We start from the raw sequence: 14,766 nt of genomic DNA, 5'->3' as shown, positions 1-14,766 counted from the left end.
TACATCCTGTATACAGCTTCATAGACTGCACATATCTACATACTACATTCATTTATTATACATACTACAGTTATTTATTTATTGTTATTTATTGTACATATTACCTTTATTTATTTATTGTTATTTATTGTACATACTACATTTATTTATTATACATACTACATTTATTTATTTATTGTTATTTATTGTACATACTACATTTATTTATTATACATACTACATTTATTTATTTATTGTTATTTATTGTACATACTACATTCATTTATTATACATACTACATTTATTTATTTATTGTTATTTATTGTACATACTACATTTATTTATTTATTGTTATTTATTGTACATACTACATTTATTTATTTATTATTATTTATTGTACATATTACATTTATTTATTTATTGTTATTTATTGTACATACTACATTTATTTATTTATTGTTATTTATTGTACATACTACATTTATTTATTTATTGTTATTTATTGTACATATTACATGTATTTATTGTACATATTACATTTATTTATTGTACATATTACATTTATTTATTGACAGACTGTATACACTATATTCACCCATTCACTCTGTATCTTTTATATCTCTATTATTGTTTTTATAATGTGTGTATACCTGTACCTCTCCTGTGTTTCACTCTGTTTGCTGATGTTGCTGCTTTGACACCTGAATGTCCCTCCAGGGATTAATAAAGGTTCATCTTATCTGATCTTATCTTTTCTTACATACACATACATGTTGTTTGGTTACGATGACCCAGAACTCTTTATAGATATTTAAATAATATCCTCCTCACAAACACTAACCATACACTTCCACACAACACACACATTTGTCTTTTTTATATATTTACTGTACTGTTGTTATTATATATATCTTGCTCTAATCGTTTGTTATCACTATTATGTAGTCATATTATGTCTTTATATTAATCTTGTCTCTAGCTGGAGGCTTCAGATCAGCACAGTGTTGTTTTTTTCCTCTTCCTGCACTGAATATTATTCATTTATTTCTTTTATTATGTTGTATAGTTTGAAATTGTGCAAAAATAAATAAACAAAATAAACAAATACAAATATGAATGTTTATCAGTGCTGCACACTGTTTACACATCTGGCTACAGCTGAGATGTGTACTTAAATATATATATTTTTTAAAGAAATATGCTGAAAACTTAAAAATAAACTGTATTTCTGTATTTAAAGGTCCCATATTATAAGAAAGTGAGATTTCCATGTTCTTTTTATTATAAAGCAGGTTTAAATCCTATATAAATACTGTGAAAGTATTGAAACACTCAATCAACAGGGAAATACACACAGCCCGTATTCAGAAACTCTGCATTTGAAACAAGCCGTCAGGATTTCTGCCCATTTGTGATGTCACAAATATACAATATTTAGACCATTTACACAATTTTAAACGTAAACATTATAAATGTGTCCCAGTTTATTTCCTGTTGCAGTGGATGTGAATATCATCAGCTGACAGGAGGTACACATGGACCCAAGCTGTTGCCTAGCAACGCAATTCCGTTGCAATTCTGTTGAAATGAGCTAAAACGGAGCGTTGAAAATTAGCATAATATGGGACCTTTAAAGCAAGTTTGAGCTTTAAGGAAATGTGTTATTATTATGATTTGCTTCCTCTCTGAGAGTCAGAGGTTCAGATTGATATTGATAAAACTCTCATGTCTGTACAGTAAATATGAATCTGGTTAGCTTAGCTTAGCATAAAGACTGGAAACAGGTGGAAACTGCTAGCCTGGCTCTGTCCGAAGGTAAACATACCTACCAGATCCTACAGCTGTTTATAAAATACTCACAAACGTTTGTGCGGCTCTTTGTCTTATTTCATTTGGACCTTTCTTTTATTGTTTTACATTTTGTATTATTGTCTTTCTGCACCTTTCCATGTCTTTAACTGTGAATACCTGAGACAGATCAGCGGTCCTCCTCTCCTGGAGGACAGTCTGACTCGTCTCCTGTTGTCTTTAAATGTGCTGTATTAATAAACTGTAACTTCTGTCATTATGAAAGGTTAAAGGGATCTTTACTAAAGGTCAAACACCAGAACAAGAAACCACAGAGAGAGTAACCAGAGGACATTAGTCCTAAAGGAGAAGTGAAACCAGTGAGGGGAAACACTTCTTCTATTTAATCACGTTTATGGTGAATTTCTGCTTCTGAAGCTTCCTGTCGATGATATCTGATATTTCTCCTCTGAAGCCGCTGACAGGACGAGTTTATTAAACCTTCAGAGTAAAAGACATCAGATAGAAGGAAACAGAAAGATGTCACATTTATTTACAGACAGATGATGACGTCCACTCTTATTTTGAAAGGACAATAAAAGATAAACGGCATCATGGAAGCGATGACCAGAGGTCAGAGGTCAGAGGTCAGAGGTCAGATGCGGATGATGTAGGAGTCGGAGTGGGTGACGTATCGGACCCAGCGCTGAGACGGACCCGGCTGGACCGGAGACAGACGCAGGAACCGGATCTGAAGACCCGTAGCCGTCAGTTTAGGAAGTTCAAAGGTCAAACCCACCGGACCCACCTCCAACATGGAGGACGAGCTCAGACCAGACACCTCCAGCTGAGGAAGAGGAGGAAGAGAGGAGGAGGAGGACGAAGAGGAGAGAGAGGAGGAGGAAGAGGAGAGAGAGAGGAGGAGGAGAGAGAAGAGAAAGAGGAGGAGGAAGAGGAGGAAGAGGAGAGAGAGGAGGAGGAGAGAGAGAGGAGAAAGAGGAGGACGAAGAGGAGAGAGAGAGGAGGAAGAGGAGGAAGAGGAGAGAAAGAGGAAGAGGAGAGAGAGAGGAGGAGGAAGAAGAAGAGGAGAGAAGAAGAGAGAGAAGTTTGATGAAACAACCGATATTTAGAGCTACAATACAACACAATATAAGTGTGTGTGTGTGTGTGTGTGTGTCTCTGTCTGTGTGTGTGTGTGTGTGTGTGTGTGTGTGTGTACCTTGAACAGAGCAGACAGCTGAGTTCCTCCAGAGAATCGAGGGATCGTCCAGTCGATGGATCGACTCTGCAGCTTCAGCTCAGCGCTCTGATCCGGACTACTGAGCTCCTGAGACACACTGACACACAATACACACAATACACACACACACAATACACACACACACGCACACACATAGAGGTGAGCATGAGGAGGTCAGATGTCAGAGGTCACGGTGGTTCAGGTGATCAGTGAGGCAGAATCTCAGGTGATTATCTGATAGATATTAATCCAGCTGAAGCTTTCAGCTGATGAAGATCATCATGTTACACCTCACTGCTTCTGTCCAGAACACAGCTGATCAGCTGATTCACCACAGTCATCATCATCTCCTCCTCCTCCTCCTCCTCCACCTCCTCATTCATTAGTTTATATCATAAATAAACACATCAACTTCTCCTTTAAGGTGTAAATAGTCTGTTAATGTTGTTTCTGTTAGTTTAACCTTCCAAGACGTCTCATTAGGACGGAGCTATTAATCACATTGACATTATAATCAGGGCTTCTATCGATGATGAAAACAAGATGATCGACATTAAGAGGCTTTCTGTTTCGCTTTAGCTTTGCTAATGCTGCTCCTGTGAGGTGCAGCGTTGGCCAACCGCCTCGCGATCGTCGTGTTGAAAGATAAAATAGTTGTGAAATCTTTTCTGAGAATTACAAACCTTCAAATTACAGATGTGTTCCTCAAACTGGACTTCCAGGATCTCACTGATACCTGAAGCAACACCCCCCCGCAGCCCTACAGCCGGCCTCCAGCATCATTAGTTTAACTTTACATGACTTTAAATACCAGATGAGGAGCTCTTCCCTCTGCTGACCTCCTACTTTGTTAATGTTGTTTCAAACAGTCTAAAGCTGATGAGGAACTCAGCTGACTTCCTCTTCACCTCCAGAAACAACTCCATCATGTCGTCACATTCAAATAGAAACTAGTTTCCATGAAGACACATTTCCATAACAAACATCAGCTGATTTGACTGAAGCGTCTCACCTCACTGAGCCTTTAGGGACCGGGATGGAGGCACACACGTTGATGGCAGCGCTGCAGAGACAATGACATCATCATCACCTTCATCATCACCACCACCACCATCACCACCATCATCATCATCACCACCATCACCACCACCACCACCACCATCATCATCATCACCACCACCACCACCACCACCACCACCACCATCATCATCATCACCACCACCACCATCACCACCATCATCACCATCACCACCATCATCATCATCATCATCACCACCACCATCACCATCATCACCACCACCATCTACTAATCCTCATGGTTATGAACACATCACCTGTCAGACTGTTTATTGTTCTCGTCTCTCCAGCAGAGTGGAAAGTACTTTTTGTTTTGTGTCGTGTTCACACCGACGTTACAAACTGAACTTAGACTAAACAAGGAAACCATAAACAGGAAGTCAAACTTCTCTTCTCTTAAACGTTCTTCTTTATCTAGAACATTACAAGCAACCAGCAACATTATCATAGATTATATATAAACTAGGGCTGTCAATCCATTCAGACATTTAATCATGATTAATCGCCTGATTGTCCAGAGTTCATCGTCATTGATCGTAAATTAATCGCAAATTTTTTTATCCCTTCAAAATTAACCTTAAGGAGAGATTAGTGAAGAATTTAATACCAATGCAAATGTACGTATATATTTGCAACATAACGCAACATAACGCAACTTAACGTAACGCAACTTAACACGTAACGCAACTTAACGTAACGCAACGCAACATCACGTAACGTGACGCAACTTAACGTAACGCAACTTAACGTAACTTAACGCAACGCAACGCAACGCAACATAACGCAACTTAACATAACGCAAATTAACGTAACGCAAATTAACGTAACGCAAATTAACGCAACGCAACATAACGCAACTTAACATAACGCAAATTAACGTAACGCAAATTAACGTAACGCAACTTAACGTAAGGCGACGCAACGCGGTTTAGATATTCTGGTTATTATTTCAGATCCCTGTTAACAGGTTCAGGCTAACAACGATCTCCAGCTGGAGGTCCGTGTTTAAAGGTATTCCAGGACTGATTCTGTCTCCTCATAATGAAAGCATCTTGTGTGAACTCTGGTGAATCAGAACTCAGTTTATACTCTGATATATATATATATATATATATATATATATAATCTGATATAATGATAATACTTATGATGAGTCCATGGAGCTGACTGTACTGCTGATTCCTTCCCATGTTATCCCCAACAGAACTATTAAAACACTCCGGTACATCGTCTGGTTGGTGTAGAGCTGATTTAACGGTTCTAGTCTGATACTCAGAGTTTAGTTGAAGGATTGAAGCTTGTTGAAATATAAATATATAAATATATAAATATAAACGCACCTCTTTGGTGGCAGATCACAGCGAAGCTTCAGGTACATCAGCAGCCTGCAGAGCAACAACAACAACAACACCTTTAATGTTCTCTCATATTCAGAATGGACCTTTAATACCTCTAATGACTAGGACTCTGGTCCTGGACTCTGGTCCTGGACTCTGGTCCTGGACTCTGGTCCTGGACTCTGGTCCTGGACTCTGGGGGACTCTACCTTCCTCCGCTGTCCCTCTCGATGGTGGGGAAGAGACGGAACGGCGGCGCTGACGGCAGCTCGTCACTCAGCTGGTACTGCATCACCGTTTGCTGAAACACATGAAGAAGAGTCATGTGTGTTGTGTGTGTTGTGTGTGTTGTGTTGTGTTGTGTGTGTTGTGTGAGGTGGTCAGTTTATTAGGTACACCTGACTGAAACTAAAGCGGTCCAGACCAGCAGGTTAAATCTGTAAAGTAGAGAGAGTGTTACTGAAAGCCGTGACGGCTGAGTGGGGAGTAGATCAGTAGAGTACCTCTCCCTGACTCGGACAGAGTCGGAGGATCCGGTTGCTGTCAAACTCGTCCAGTCGGACCGCCTGGTGGAAGCTGCACTCGTCTACACGGACAGCAGCTCCGTAACCTGAAGAAGAAACAATAAATATATATAAATATATATCATAAATAATACATAATAACAACCTGAACATCCGTAACCTGAAGAAGAAATAATAAATAATAAATAAATATATATATATATATATATATATATATAATAACAATAATAACAACCTGAACATCTGTAAGCTGAAGAATAAATAATAAATAATAAATAATAAATAATAAATAATAAATAATAAATAATAAATAATAAATAATGAATAATAACAAGCTGAAGATGAAACCAACGAGACTAATTAAAACAAGTTAAAGACTAATGGTCTAACGGTTGAAGAAACGTGTTAATAAACCTGATTCTGATTTAAAATAATACAAATAAAACGTGTTGTATTTATAGCACTGTATTGATATTTGAGAGTTTGAGATTATGATCTATCAGATGTTTTATTACATAAACAGATATGCTCTGAGGTGATGGAGGAAGGCTTTATGCTCTGAAGGCTTTCTGTGTGTTTTTACCTCTGAGTTGTGACTTTCCAATGCTGAACTCCTCGTTCAGACCGATTCTCATCTCTGTGGACCGAAGACAGAAGACAGAAGACAGAAGACAGAAGACATCACGTTACACAGAGTTTAGTCCTATTTATGAACCACATAAATCAGATGTCCCCCCTCATGTAGTCAGTGTCCAACTACACAGAATAAATCAACTCTGTCTTTGTGACAGTTCTTAACCCTCATAATGTCATGATGTTAGGAATCAGCTCTGATGAACGGATCGTTCACACACAACACCTGCAGCCACTACCATCAATTATCAATGAACCGCTGCTTAGAGGCTGAAAGAGGCCGTTTACTGTGACACGTATTTTGTCCTTCTTTAGACGTTAGCATGCAGCTTTAGCTCTGCTCTGTGTAGCTCTGCTTTTCCTGTCAATGTGTGAAACCCAAAGTGTTTCCATCCTTTACTGGATGTGTAGTGTTTACCACGCTGGATTTAACATGGGAGGGTGCAGGTCGTATCCATGACGACCCTCCAACGGTTTAGACTCTCTGAGGTTTGTTTTGGTTGACGGATACGGAACGGATATGACGTCACGTGACTCAGACTACCACAATAAAAGCAGTAACTTCCTTCTACCTCCACATAGACTCAGATGAAGCAGATATATCCATTCTGTTGTTAAAACATCTGTCCAGACTCACCTGAGCAGCTCGGCATGTAGCACTTCACTCTGATTTCTCCCTCCACGTCGGCCTTCATCAGAACCCCCTGCAGCACAAACCAGCTGAGTTTACAGATATCACACCAGACCAAAGTCTGGAGGTGAAACTTGACATTAAATAATAACTGGCCGTTGTAATAAGCACAAAGAAGACACTTTAATACATTTAATGAGTGTATTTGGTGTTTCAGACTCACGTTGGAGCCGATGACGACTGACATCCTCTCAATCACGTCCACAAATATCTCGCTCTTCCCTCCCTGGAAAATCAAACACACACATGAAACACACACATGAAACACACACATGGAACACACAGATGTACGGAAACGCTGAGTCTGTTTCAGGAAGTGGAGCTGGGACCCGACTATTTACTGGAACATGTCAGTGACTTTCCAAACAGCCAGCGACTGCTCATCAATAACAGACACCAGATTTAGACTCTGACCAACCCTGGAAACATTTACATCTATAAATACATCAACACATCAGTTTGTGCACTTTAACACAGAGATAGACCGTTTCTATTATCAGACTTATACAGTTAGACGTCTGTGTGCTGTACGTTAACAGGATCTTTAAACATGTTGAATAATAAGACTGTCAGTGGTTTAACAAGCTGCTGATTTAAAAGACAAACGCTGGAATATAAACTTCTCTATTGTCCTCTGCTCCGTCTCTGGTTTGTTCACCTTCATGTTCCTGTTTCTAAAAGATGAACTGGAAAATGTTCCAGGACTTCCCTAAGTCTAGAAGACGTTCCAGGACGGTCCAGACCAGGGTCTCTTCTGTGCTGGATGTTTTATTTAAAGACTAAAGTGAAATGGAAAATAAAGATGTTAAAGTGTGTGCCAGCTGCAGGTTTACTGTCTCTATTGTTCATCTTCTTCAGGACTACCGAGGACCTTTTCTATCATTTAGTAAACTGACTAAGTGACATATTTCATATTCAATGCATAACAATAATAAACTGTACATTAACCCAGATAGTGAACGCAGTAACTGCAGGGAGTCTGAGTAAAAGGAGCAGATATTATTTCCTGTTACGTTACACAGAAGACGAGTTCTTCTGTTATTTATAGGAACTTTTAATACATTTCTTGGTCTGTATTATGGATATTTCTAATTTTTAACAATCATACCGACCTATAACGTTTCTAAGTTTAGATCTTCAATAACAATCTAAACTTTGAAAAAAAAATGTCATTTGGTTTTCTTCCTAGAACTGAACTAAACACTCAGTTTAGTGTTTAGTGGCGTGATGCTGGTTACCTGCTCTCTGCTGGACTGGATGGGTCGGCTGGCTGCAGAGCTCGGAGCCACTTTACTCTGCTGAGTCTCAGCTCCAAACTGCAACACAACAACAACATCAACATCAACATCAACATCAACATCAACATCAACATCAACATCAACAACAACAACATCATCATCAACAACAACACCAACAACACCAAGCTGCTGAAAACTGCACAGACACACATTAAATCAAAATCATTCAATTCAACAATGTTGTAATCATATAAAATATCTCTTCATAGGAGATGTTATGATTGTTGACGAACACTGTACATTAATAAGAATTTTAAAACTCCACATAGCTTCATACAGCGACGTTACAGTGTGTTATAAACTCTGTATTAAGTGTTTTATACGTCTTATAAACGCTGGATAGAGGGACTTCAATCCTAATTCTGACAACTCAGACGTGATTATTTGTTTCTCATCAGAGACAAACTGTTGCCCTCAGTGACCTCTGACCTCTGACCTCCAGTCTAACGTGTTGCCGGTGTTGACGTACCAAGCCGACGTTACTGAGGTCAAACAGGCTGAAGGGTCTGGAGGACACGGCTTCAGTCTGGATGAAGTTCTTCAGGACGTCAGAGGACGTCGTCTGGATGTAACCGTAGTCCTGACAGACAGAGAGATTCATATAATAATAATAATATATAACAATCATAATCTGGTGTTAATATTCATTTTTATATTATTGTGTACTTTTTGTATTTTGATGATTTGGCAACTTTGTTTTTTTGAAACTTTCATGCCAATAAAGTTGAATTGACAGAAATGGATGGGTTAGTTAGTTAGTTTGTGTTATTGTGTGATTGTGTTTTAAAGGGTTAATTCAGATTCACCAAAGTCTCACAATAACACAAACTAACTAACCGATGGATGCAGCGGTAGACCAGCAGCTCCCCCGTGTCCTGAGAGGTGAAATGATGGTGTTATGAATGGAGTCTGGTGTCCTAAAGGCAGCGGTATAACGGCTTCAGTTCCCGTCAGAGAGGGCTGATCCCTCTCCCCTCTCTGACGGAGAGGTAGAGGGCTGACCCCTCTCCCCTCTCTGACGGAGAGGTAGAGGGCTGACCCCTCTCCCCTCTCTGACGGAGAGGTGGAGGGCTGACCCCTCTCCCCTCTCTGACGGAGAGGTAGAGGGCTGATCCCTCTCCCCTCTCTGACGGAGAGGTGGAGGGCTGATCCCTCTCCCCTCTCTGACGGAGAGGTAGAGGGCTGACCCCTCTCCCCTCTCTGACGGAGAGGTGGAGGGCTGACCCCTCTCCCCTCTCTGACGGAGAGGTAGAGGGCTGACCCCTCTCCCCTCTCTGACGGAGAGGTAGAGGGCTGACCCCTCTCCCCTCTCTGACGGAGAGGTGGAGGGCTGACCCCTCTCCCCTCTCTGACGGAGAGGTAGAGGGCTGACCCCTCTCCCCTCTCTGACGGAGAGGTGGAGGGCTGATCCCTCTCCCCTCTCTGACGGAGAGGTAGAGGGCTGACCCCTCTCCCCTCTCTGACGGAGAGGTGGAGGGCTGACCCCTCTCCCCTCTCTGACGGAGAGGTAGAGGGCTGACCCCTCTCCCCTCTCTGACGGAGAGGTAGAGGGCTGACCCCTCTCCCCTCTCTGACGGAGAGGTAGAGGGCTGACCCCTCTCCCCTCTCTGACGGAGAGGTAGAGGGCTGACCCCTCTCCCCTCTCTGACGGAGAGGTAGAGGGCTGACCCCTCTCCCCTCTCTGACGGAGAGGTGGAGGGCTGACCCCTCTCCCCTCTCTGACGGAGAGGTAGAGGGCTGATCCCTCTCCCCTCTCTGACGGAGAGGTAGAGGGCTGATCCCTCTCCCCTCTCTGACGGAGAGGTAGAGGGCTGATCCCTCTCCCCTCTCTGACGGAGAGGTAGAGGGCTGACCCCTCTCCCCTCTCTGACGGAGAGGTAGAGGGCTGACCCCTCTCCCCTCTCTGACGGAGAGGTAGAGGGCTGACCCCTCTCCCCTCTCTGACGGAGAGGTAGAGGGCTGATCCCTCTCCCCTCTCTGACGGAGAGGTAGAGGGCTGACCCCTCTCCCCTCTCTGACGGAGAGGTAGAGGGCTGACCCCTCCCCTCTCTGACGGAGAGGTAGAGGGCTGATCCCTCTCCCCTCTCTGACGGAGAGGTAGAGGGCTGATCCCTCTCCCCTCTCTGACGGAGAGGTAGAGGGCTGTAATATTGTAGATATAGCGTTCACTTAGAGAGGCTGGCTGGTGTTTACTTGTCTGTTTGCTAATGGTGTGTTGGTCCAAATGAGATTTGAGTTATTTATTAATGTTGCCGTCATGTTTTTGCATATCTAACCTCCTGTAGATAACTCCTGTGATATTTACCTGAACACACAGCCTTTACATGGAAGAGGTGCTATTATCTGCATTTTGAATTTTACCACCCCGGCTGTGACTAAACTACAACGTAATGATTCCTGGATGAACTCACCACGACCTCGTCCAGCAGCTCATAGATGAGGGCGAAGTTCATCTGCACCGACTTCTCCGACAGGCTGCCGCAGTAATCTTTAACCAGAGCTGATAACCTGACAACAGACACACAACAGACACACAACAGACACACAACACTCACTGTTCACTGCACACACATCATCACATCCAGGGATTCAGTCAACTTCACTTCTGTTTGGGGTATTTGGGGTTTTGAAGTACCTTAAACCTGCATCCTGTCTAGCAGCCAGCAGGGGGCGTCTGGTTCTATAGACGTCTATGAGAACATGATCTTCTACTTCTCTCTTGATTTATTCCCTCAGTAAACATTGTAAACATGAGTTTATGGTCTCAATCTCTAGTTTCAAGTCTTCTTCAATACAGCATGATGTTCATTTAGTAAATGATGGTCCCATTTAGAGTTAGATAGACCATAAAGCAAAACCAAGACGGAGACGACCAGAATAAGATCCTCGTTATATATTTGAACGAGCTCCATGTTTGTAGTCTTTTACAGCTTCCAGTGAGTCATGTGGTGACTGCTGCTATTAGAGACTTACTAAGACTAAGATAAGCCCGTACCTGTTGAGGAACTCGATGACGGTGAAGGGGGAGGAGTCATCCGTCGTCGTGGCGACCCAGTACAGTCCTCCCTGCCGGACGTGGATGAAGTGAAGATCTTTGTGACTCTGAAGAACAGAACACAAAACACAGGACCGATGCTGCGTTTAAGGCCCTCAATGAAAAACTGATACTGTCATTCTCCTGCTGTCATTAATGAGAGGACTTCACTCAGTCCTCAAGCAGAACCCTTCTTTCTAAATAAAGATTAACACGTGATCCTGACAGAGGTTTGAGAGTGAAGCTGCAGGTGAAGGAGGACCTCCTGTAAATGAAAAGGCCTCTCTCACACATAGGATTGAGTTTGAAGTTTGAAACTCAGCTATATTCCCAAACTGTGGAACGATATTAGAGAGGCTCTGATGGAAGTTTTAAACATCTCTCCATGAAGGAACCTTTATCTAGCACCACATGCTGCTTTTAACTGACCTTTAAATGTCTTCTTATTAGTTGATCTTTCTCTGCAACACTAAGCACTTTATCTCTTTTATTCTGTTTCATTACATCTTTACGAGGGCTGCCTCTTCTCAGTCGATTAGTGGACTAATCGCTTGTTTTGGTCTTAGTTCACTAAGTTTTCTAAGACTCTTCTGAGCACATCTGGTAAACAGCAGATCTAAAGAGGTGCTTTAGTGGAGAAACTCAGTTTAACAGATCTGTGGATTAAATCAACTCATCGATTAGTAAATAAAATCCTATGAGAGTTAGTCCACTATGAATCTCTTCAGTCGAGGACAGCCCTAACTTGTGTTTCCTGTTTTAAATGTAAAGCACGTTGAGCTGCATGTCTGGTGTGAAATGTGATATAAGTTTATTATTATTATTATTATTACCATGACGACGGGAGGCTGGTCTCCGGTCAGCGCGGTGACCTTCTCGTAGAAAACACTGACGACATCACTTCCTGCTTCTCCTCGGACTGATGGGAGGTTAAGAATATATATATGTATATTTACAACAAACAGAAAGTAAAACTAAGAGCTTCATTACTGCTTCATCTGTTGCTAAGAAACTATAATCTACAAACACACACTGATGCCATGAAGGATTAATGACTGAAACAAACGTTGAGACTCGTTCACAAACATCTTCAGAAGTCTGCTCTCCAGTTTGTTCCTGAGAGAAGAGTCAGATTCACAACGTTGTCCAACAGTGTTCTTATGATGAGGAGTGAGTGGGGGTTTAACAGTATAAGATAAGAATAAATACACAGTTTTTGTATTTAGTCAGTTGTTTGTGGTTGTGGGATGAGAAGGAGAGGATACAGTCTTTATAGATGAGGTGGTCTCCCTTTGAGGACAAGATGAAGACCTGAGAGATCATCCTGCTGAGAGACAGACAGACGAGAGACAGACAGACAGGACAAGAGACAGACAGGATCAGTACAGTAGCTCCCTCTACTGGTGATATCTGATACAGTCAGTCCTGTCAGAATATTATTAATGACCCTTTAGTTTCATTATGTTTTAAACATCTCTAATAGGCAGCTTCACTGTGAAAGACTGGTCTCTAAGATGGCAGCTAAAACCAGGAGAGGAGAGGAGAGGAGAGGAGAGGAGAGGAGAGGAGAGGAGAGGAGAGGAGAGGAGAAGAGAGGAGAGGAGGGGAGAGGAGGGGAGAGGAGGGGTGAGGAGAGGAGAGGAGGGGTGAGGAGAGGAGAGGAGAGGAGAGGAGAGGAGGAGAGAGGAGAGGAGAGGAGAGGAGGGGTGAGGAGAGGAGAGGAGAGGAGAGAGAAACGCTCTCAACAAACGACATTCAATATTCTAACAATCTTACGCGTCCTTGTATTTAAACTCCTCCAAGTTCTGATTACTTTTTCGACATCATGTCAAAACAGATCTCTCTCTCTATATATATATATATATAGAGAGAGAGAGAGAGAGAGGGGAAAAAATGGCAGTGGGCGCCCTCTAAAAAATAAATAAAAATAAAAATAAAATTTAAGAAAAAAATTACGGTGGGCGCCTTTTTAAAAAAATAAAAATAAAACAAAATGTAAGAAAATATGCCCTCTAAAATAAATAAATAAATAAATAAAAATAAAATTTAAGAAAGAAATATATACATATGTATATGCAAACCAGTTATTTATACTATTCACTGAAGATGAGGACTGTCATTAAATAGCACCTGAAGCAGTTGTGACATTGAATTTAAACACATTATTGTGAGTAAAGTCTGAATTTAAACACATTACTGTGATTAAAGTCTGAATTTAAACACATTATTGTGATTACAGTCTGAATTTAAACACATTATTGTGATTAAAGTCTGAATTTAAACACATTATTGTGATTAAAGTCTGAATTTAAACACATTACTGTGATTAAAGTCTGAATTTAAACACATTACTGTGATTAAAGTCTGAATTTAAACACATTACTGTGATTAAAGTCTGAATTTAAACACATTACTGTGATTAAAGTCTGAATTTAAACACATTATTGTGATTAAAGTCTGAATTTAAACACATTACTGTGATTAAAGTCTGGTTTGTTTTATGCCGAATTTATCACCAGTCCCATATGAGTCAGAAACAGTACTGAAGGTGTTTTTAACATGATCACAGGAGGTGAAAACAGGTAAAGCAGGTTAAATTGAGTGAAATTGTAAAGAAGTTCATGTTACATCTATTAGATGAGAAGATTATCTCTGAATTAAACACTGATTTACCTCCAGTTAATGTTCTACTCACCTGCAGTAGACTCACAGAGAAACAAGCTTCTTTATCAGATTAATGATCCATTAATGTTAAATAAAGCAGTTTAACTAGCAGACTAGCAGACTAGCAGACTAGCAGACTAGCAGAATAACAGACTAGCAGACTAACAGACATTACAGCCTCTTTAAACCTCTAATAAACCACAGGAGACCCGTCCATGATGAACTGATCAACACCGACAACTCTCTACACATCAAATAGTTCAATAAAGCTTTAAAAGCTGCAGTTAAACTCAGTTAAACTCAGTTTAATGTGTTTAATGTGTTTTAATCTGCTGGAGCTCACTGACTACTGTTTACCATCCGGGGCATCTTCACAGCAGCGCCTTCTGCTTTACGGCCGGACAGCATCTTCACAGCAGCGCCTTCTGCTTTACGGCCGGATAACTTACACCATAAATAATATTTATTTTTATAAACTAACTAAAAAATAAATATAAAACT

At 41.1% G+C, this 14,766-nt stretch overlaps 1 protein-coding gene across 2 annotated transcripts; it reads right to left on the bottom strand.

The window, feature by feature from the left end:
* Positions 1 to 2,148: 2,148 nt before the first annotated feature.
* ap4m1 (adaptor related protein complex 4 subunit mu 1) lies at positions 2,149 to 14,616 on the bottom strand. 2 transcript variants are annotated; one of them, XM_037747949.1, is made up of 17 exons: positions 14,444 to 14,616; positions 14,297 to 14,401; positions 12,867 to 12,928; positions 12,435 to 12,520; positions 11,563 to 11,669; positions 10,979 to 11,075; positions 9,037 to 9,147; positions 8,508 to 8,585; positions 7,433 to 7,495; positions 7,216 to 7,282; positions 6,529 to 6,582; positions 5,925 to 6,031; positions 5,631 to 5,722; positions 5,425 to 5,469; positions 4,020 to 4,070; positions 2,987 to 3,104; positions 2,149 to 2,614 (listed from the first exon to the last, which is right to left on the bottom strand). In XM_037747949.1, exons 3-17 carry the CDS (start codon positions 12,922 to 12,924, stop codon positions 2,423 to 2,425), a joined length of 1,326 nt encoding a protein of 441 aa, XP_037603877.1. In that variant the 5' UTR covers positions 12,925 to 12,928; positions 14,297 to 14,401; positions 14,444 to 14,616; the 3' UTR covers positions 2,149 to 2,422. The 2 variants fall into 2 exon arrangements, with proteins under 2 accessions (XP_037603877.1, XP_037603878.1); XM_037747950.1 differs by lacking the exon at positions 14,444 to 14,616 and having other exon boundaries at positions 12,867 to 12,925.
* Between the last annotated feature and the right edge of the window lie 150 nt (positions 14,617 to 14,766).

The sequence above is a fragment of the Sebastes umbrosus genome, chromosome 17 (genome assembly GCF_015220745.1).
Source record: "Sebastes umbrosus isolate fSebUmb1 chromosome 17, fSebUmb1.pri, whole genome shotgun sequence".
NCBI lineage: Eukaryota > Metazoa > Chordata > Actinopteri > Perciformes > Sebastidae > Sebastes > Sebastes umbrosus.
The sequence above is the reverse complement of the archived record's forward strand: the minus strand, read 5'-3'. Positions and strand labels throughout refer to the sequence as shown.

Excerpts from the sequence above, each read along its gene's own strand:
- ap4m1 (XM_037747949.1), bottom strand. The coding sequence starts at position 12,924 with ATGATCTCTCAGGTCTTCATCTTGTCCTCAAAGGGAGACCACCTCATC. Across the intron at positions 7,496-8,507 it reads TCCAGTCCAGCAGAGAGCAG|GGAGGGAAGAGCGAGATATT; the intron begins GTAACCAGCATC and ends TTGATTTTCCAG. Across the intron at positions 5,470-5,630 it reads GAGAGGGACAGCGGAGGAAG|GCTGCTGATGTACCTGAAGC; the intron begins GTAGAGTCCCCC and ends GTTGCTCTGCAG.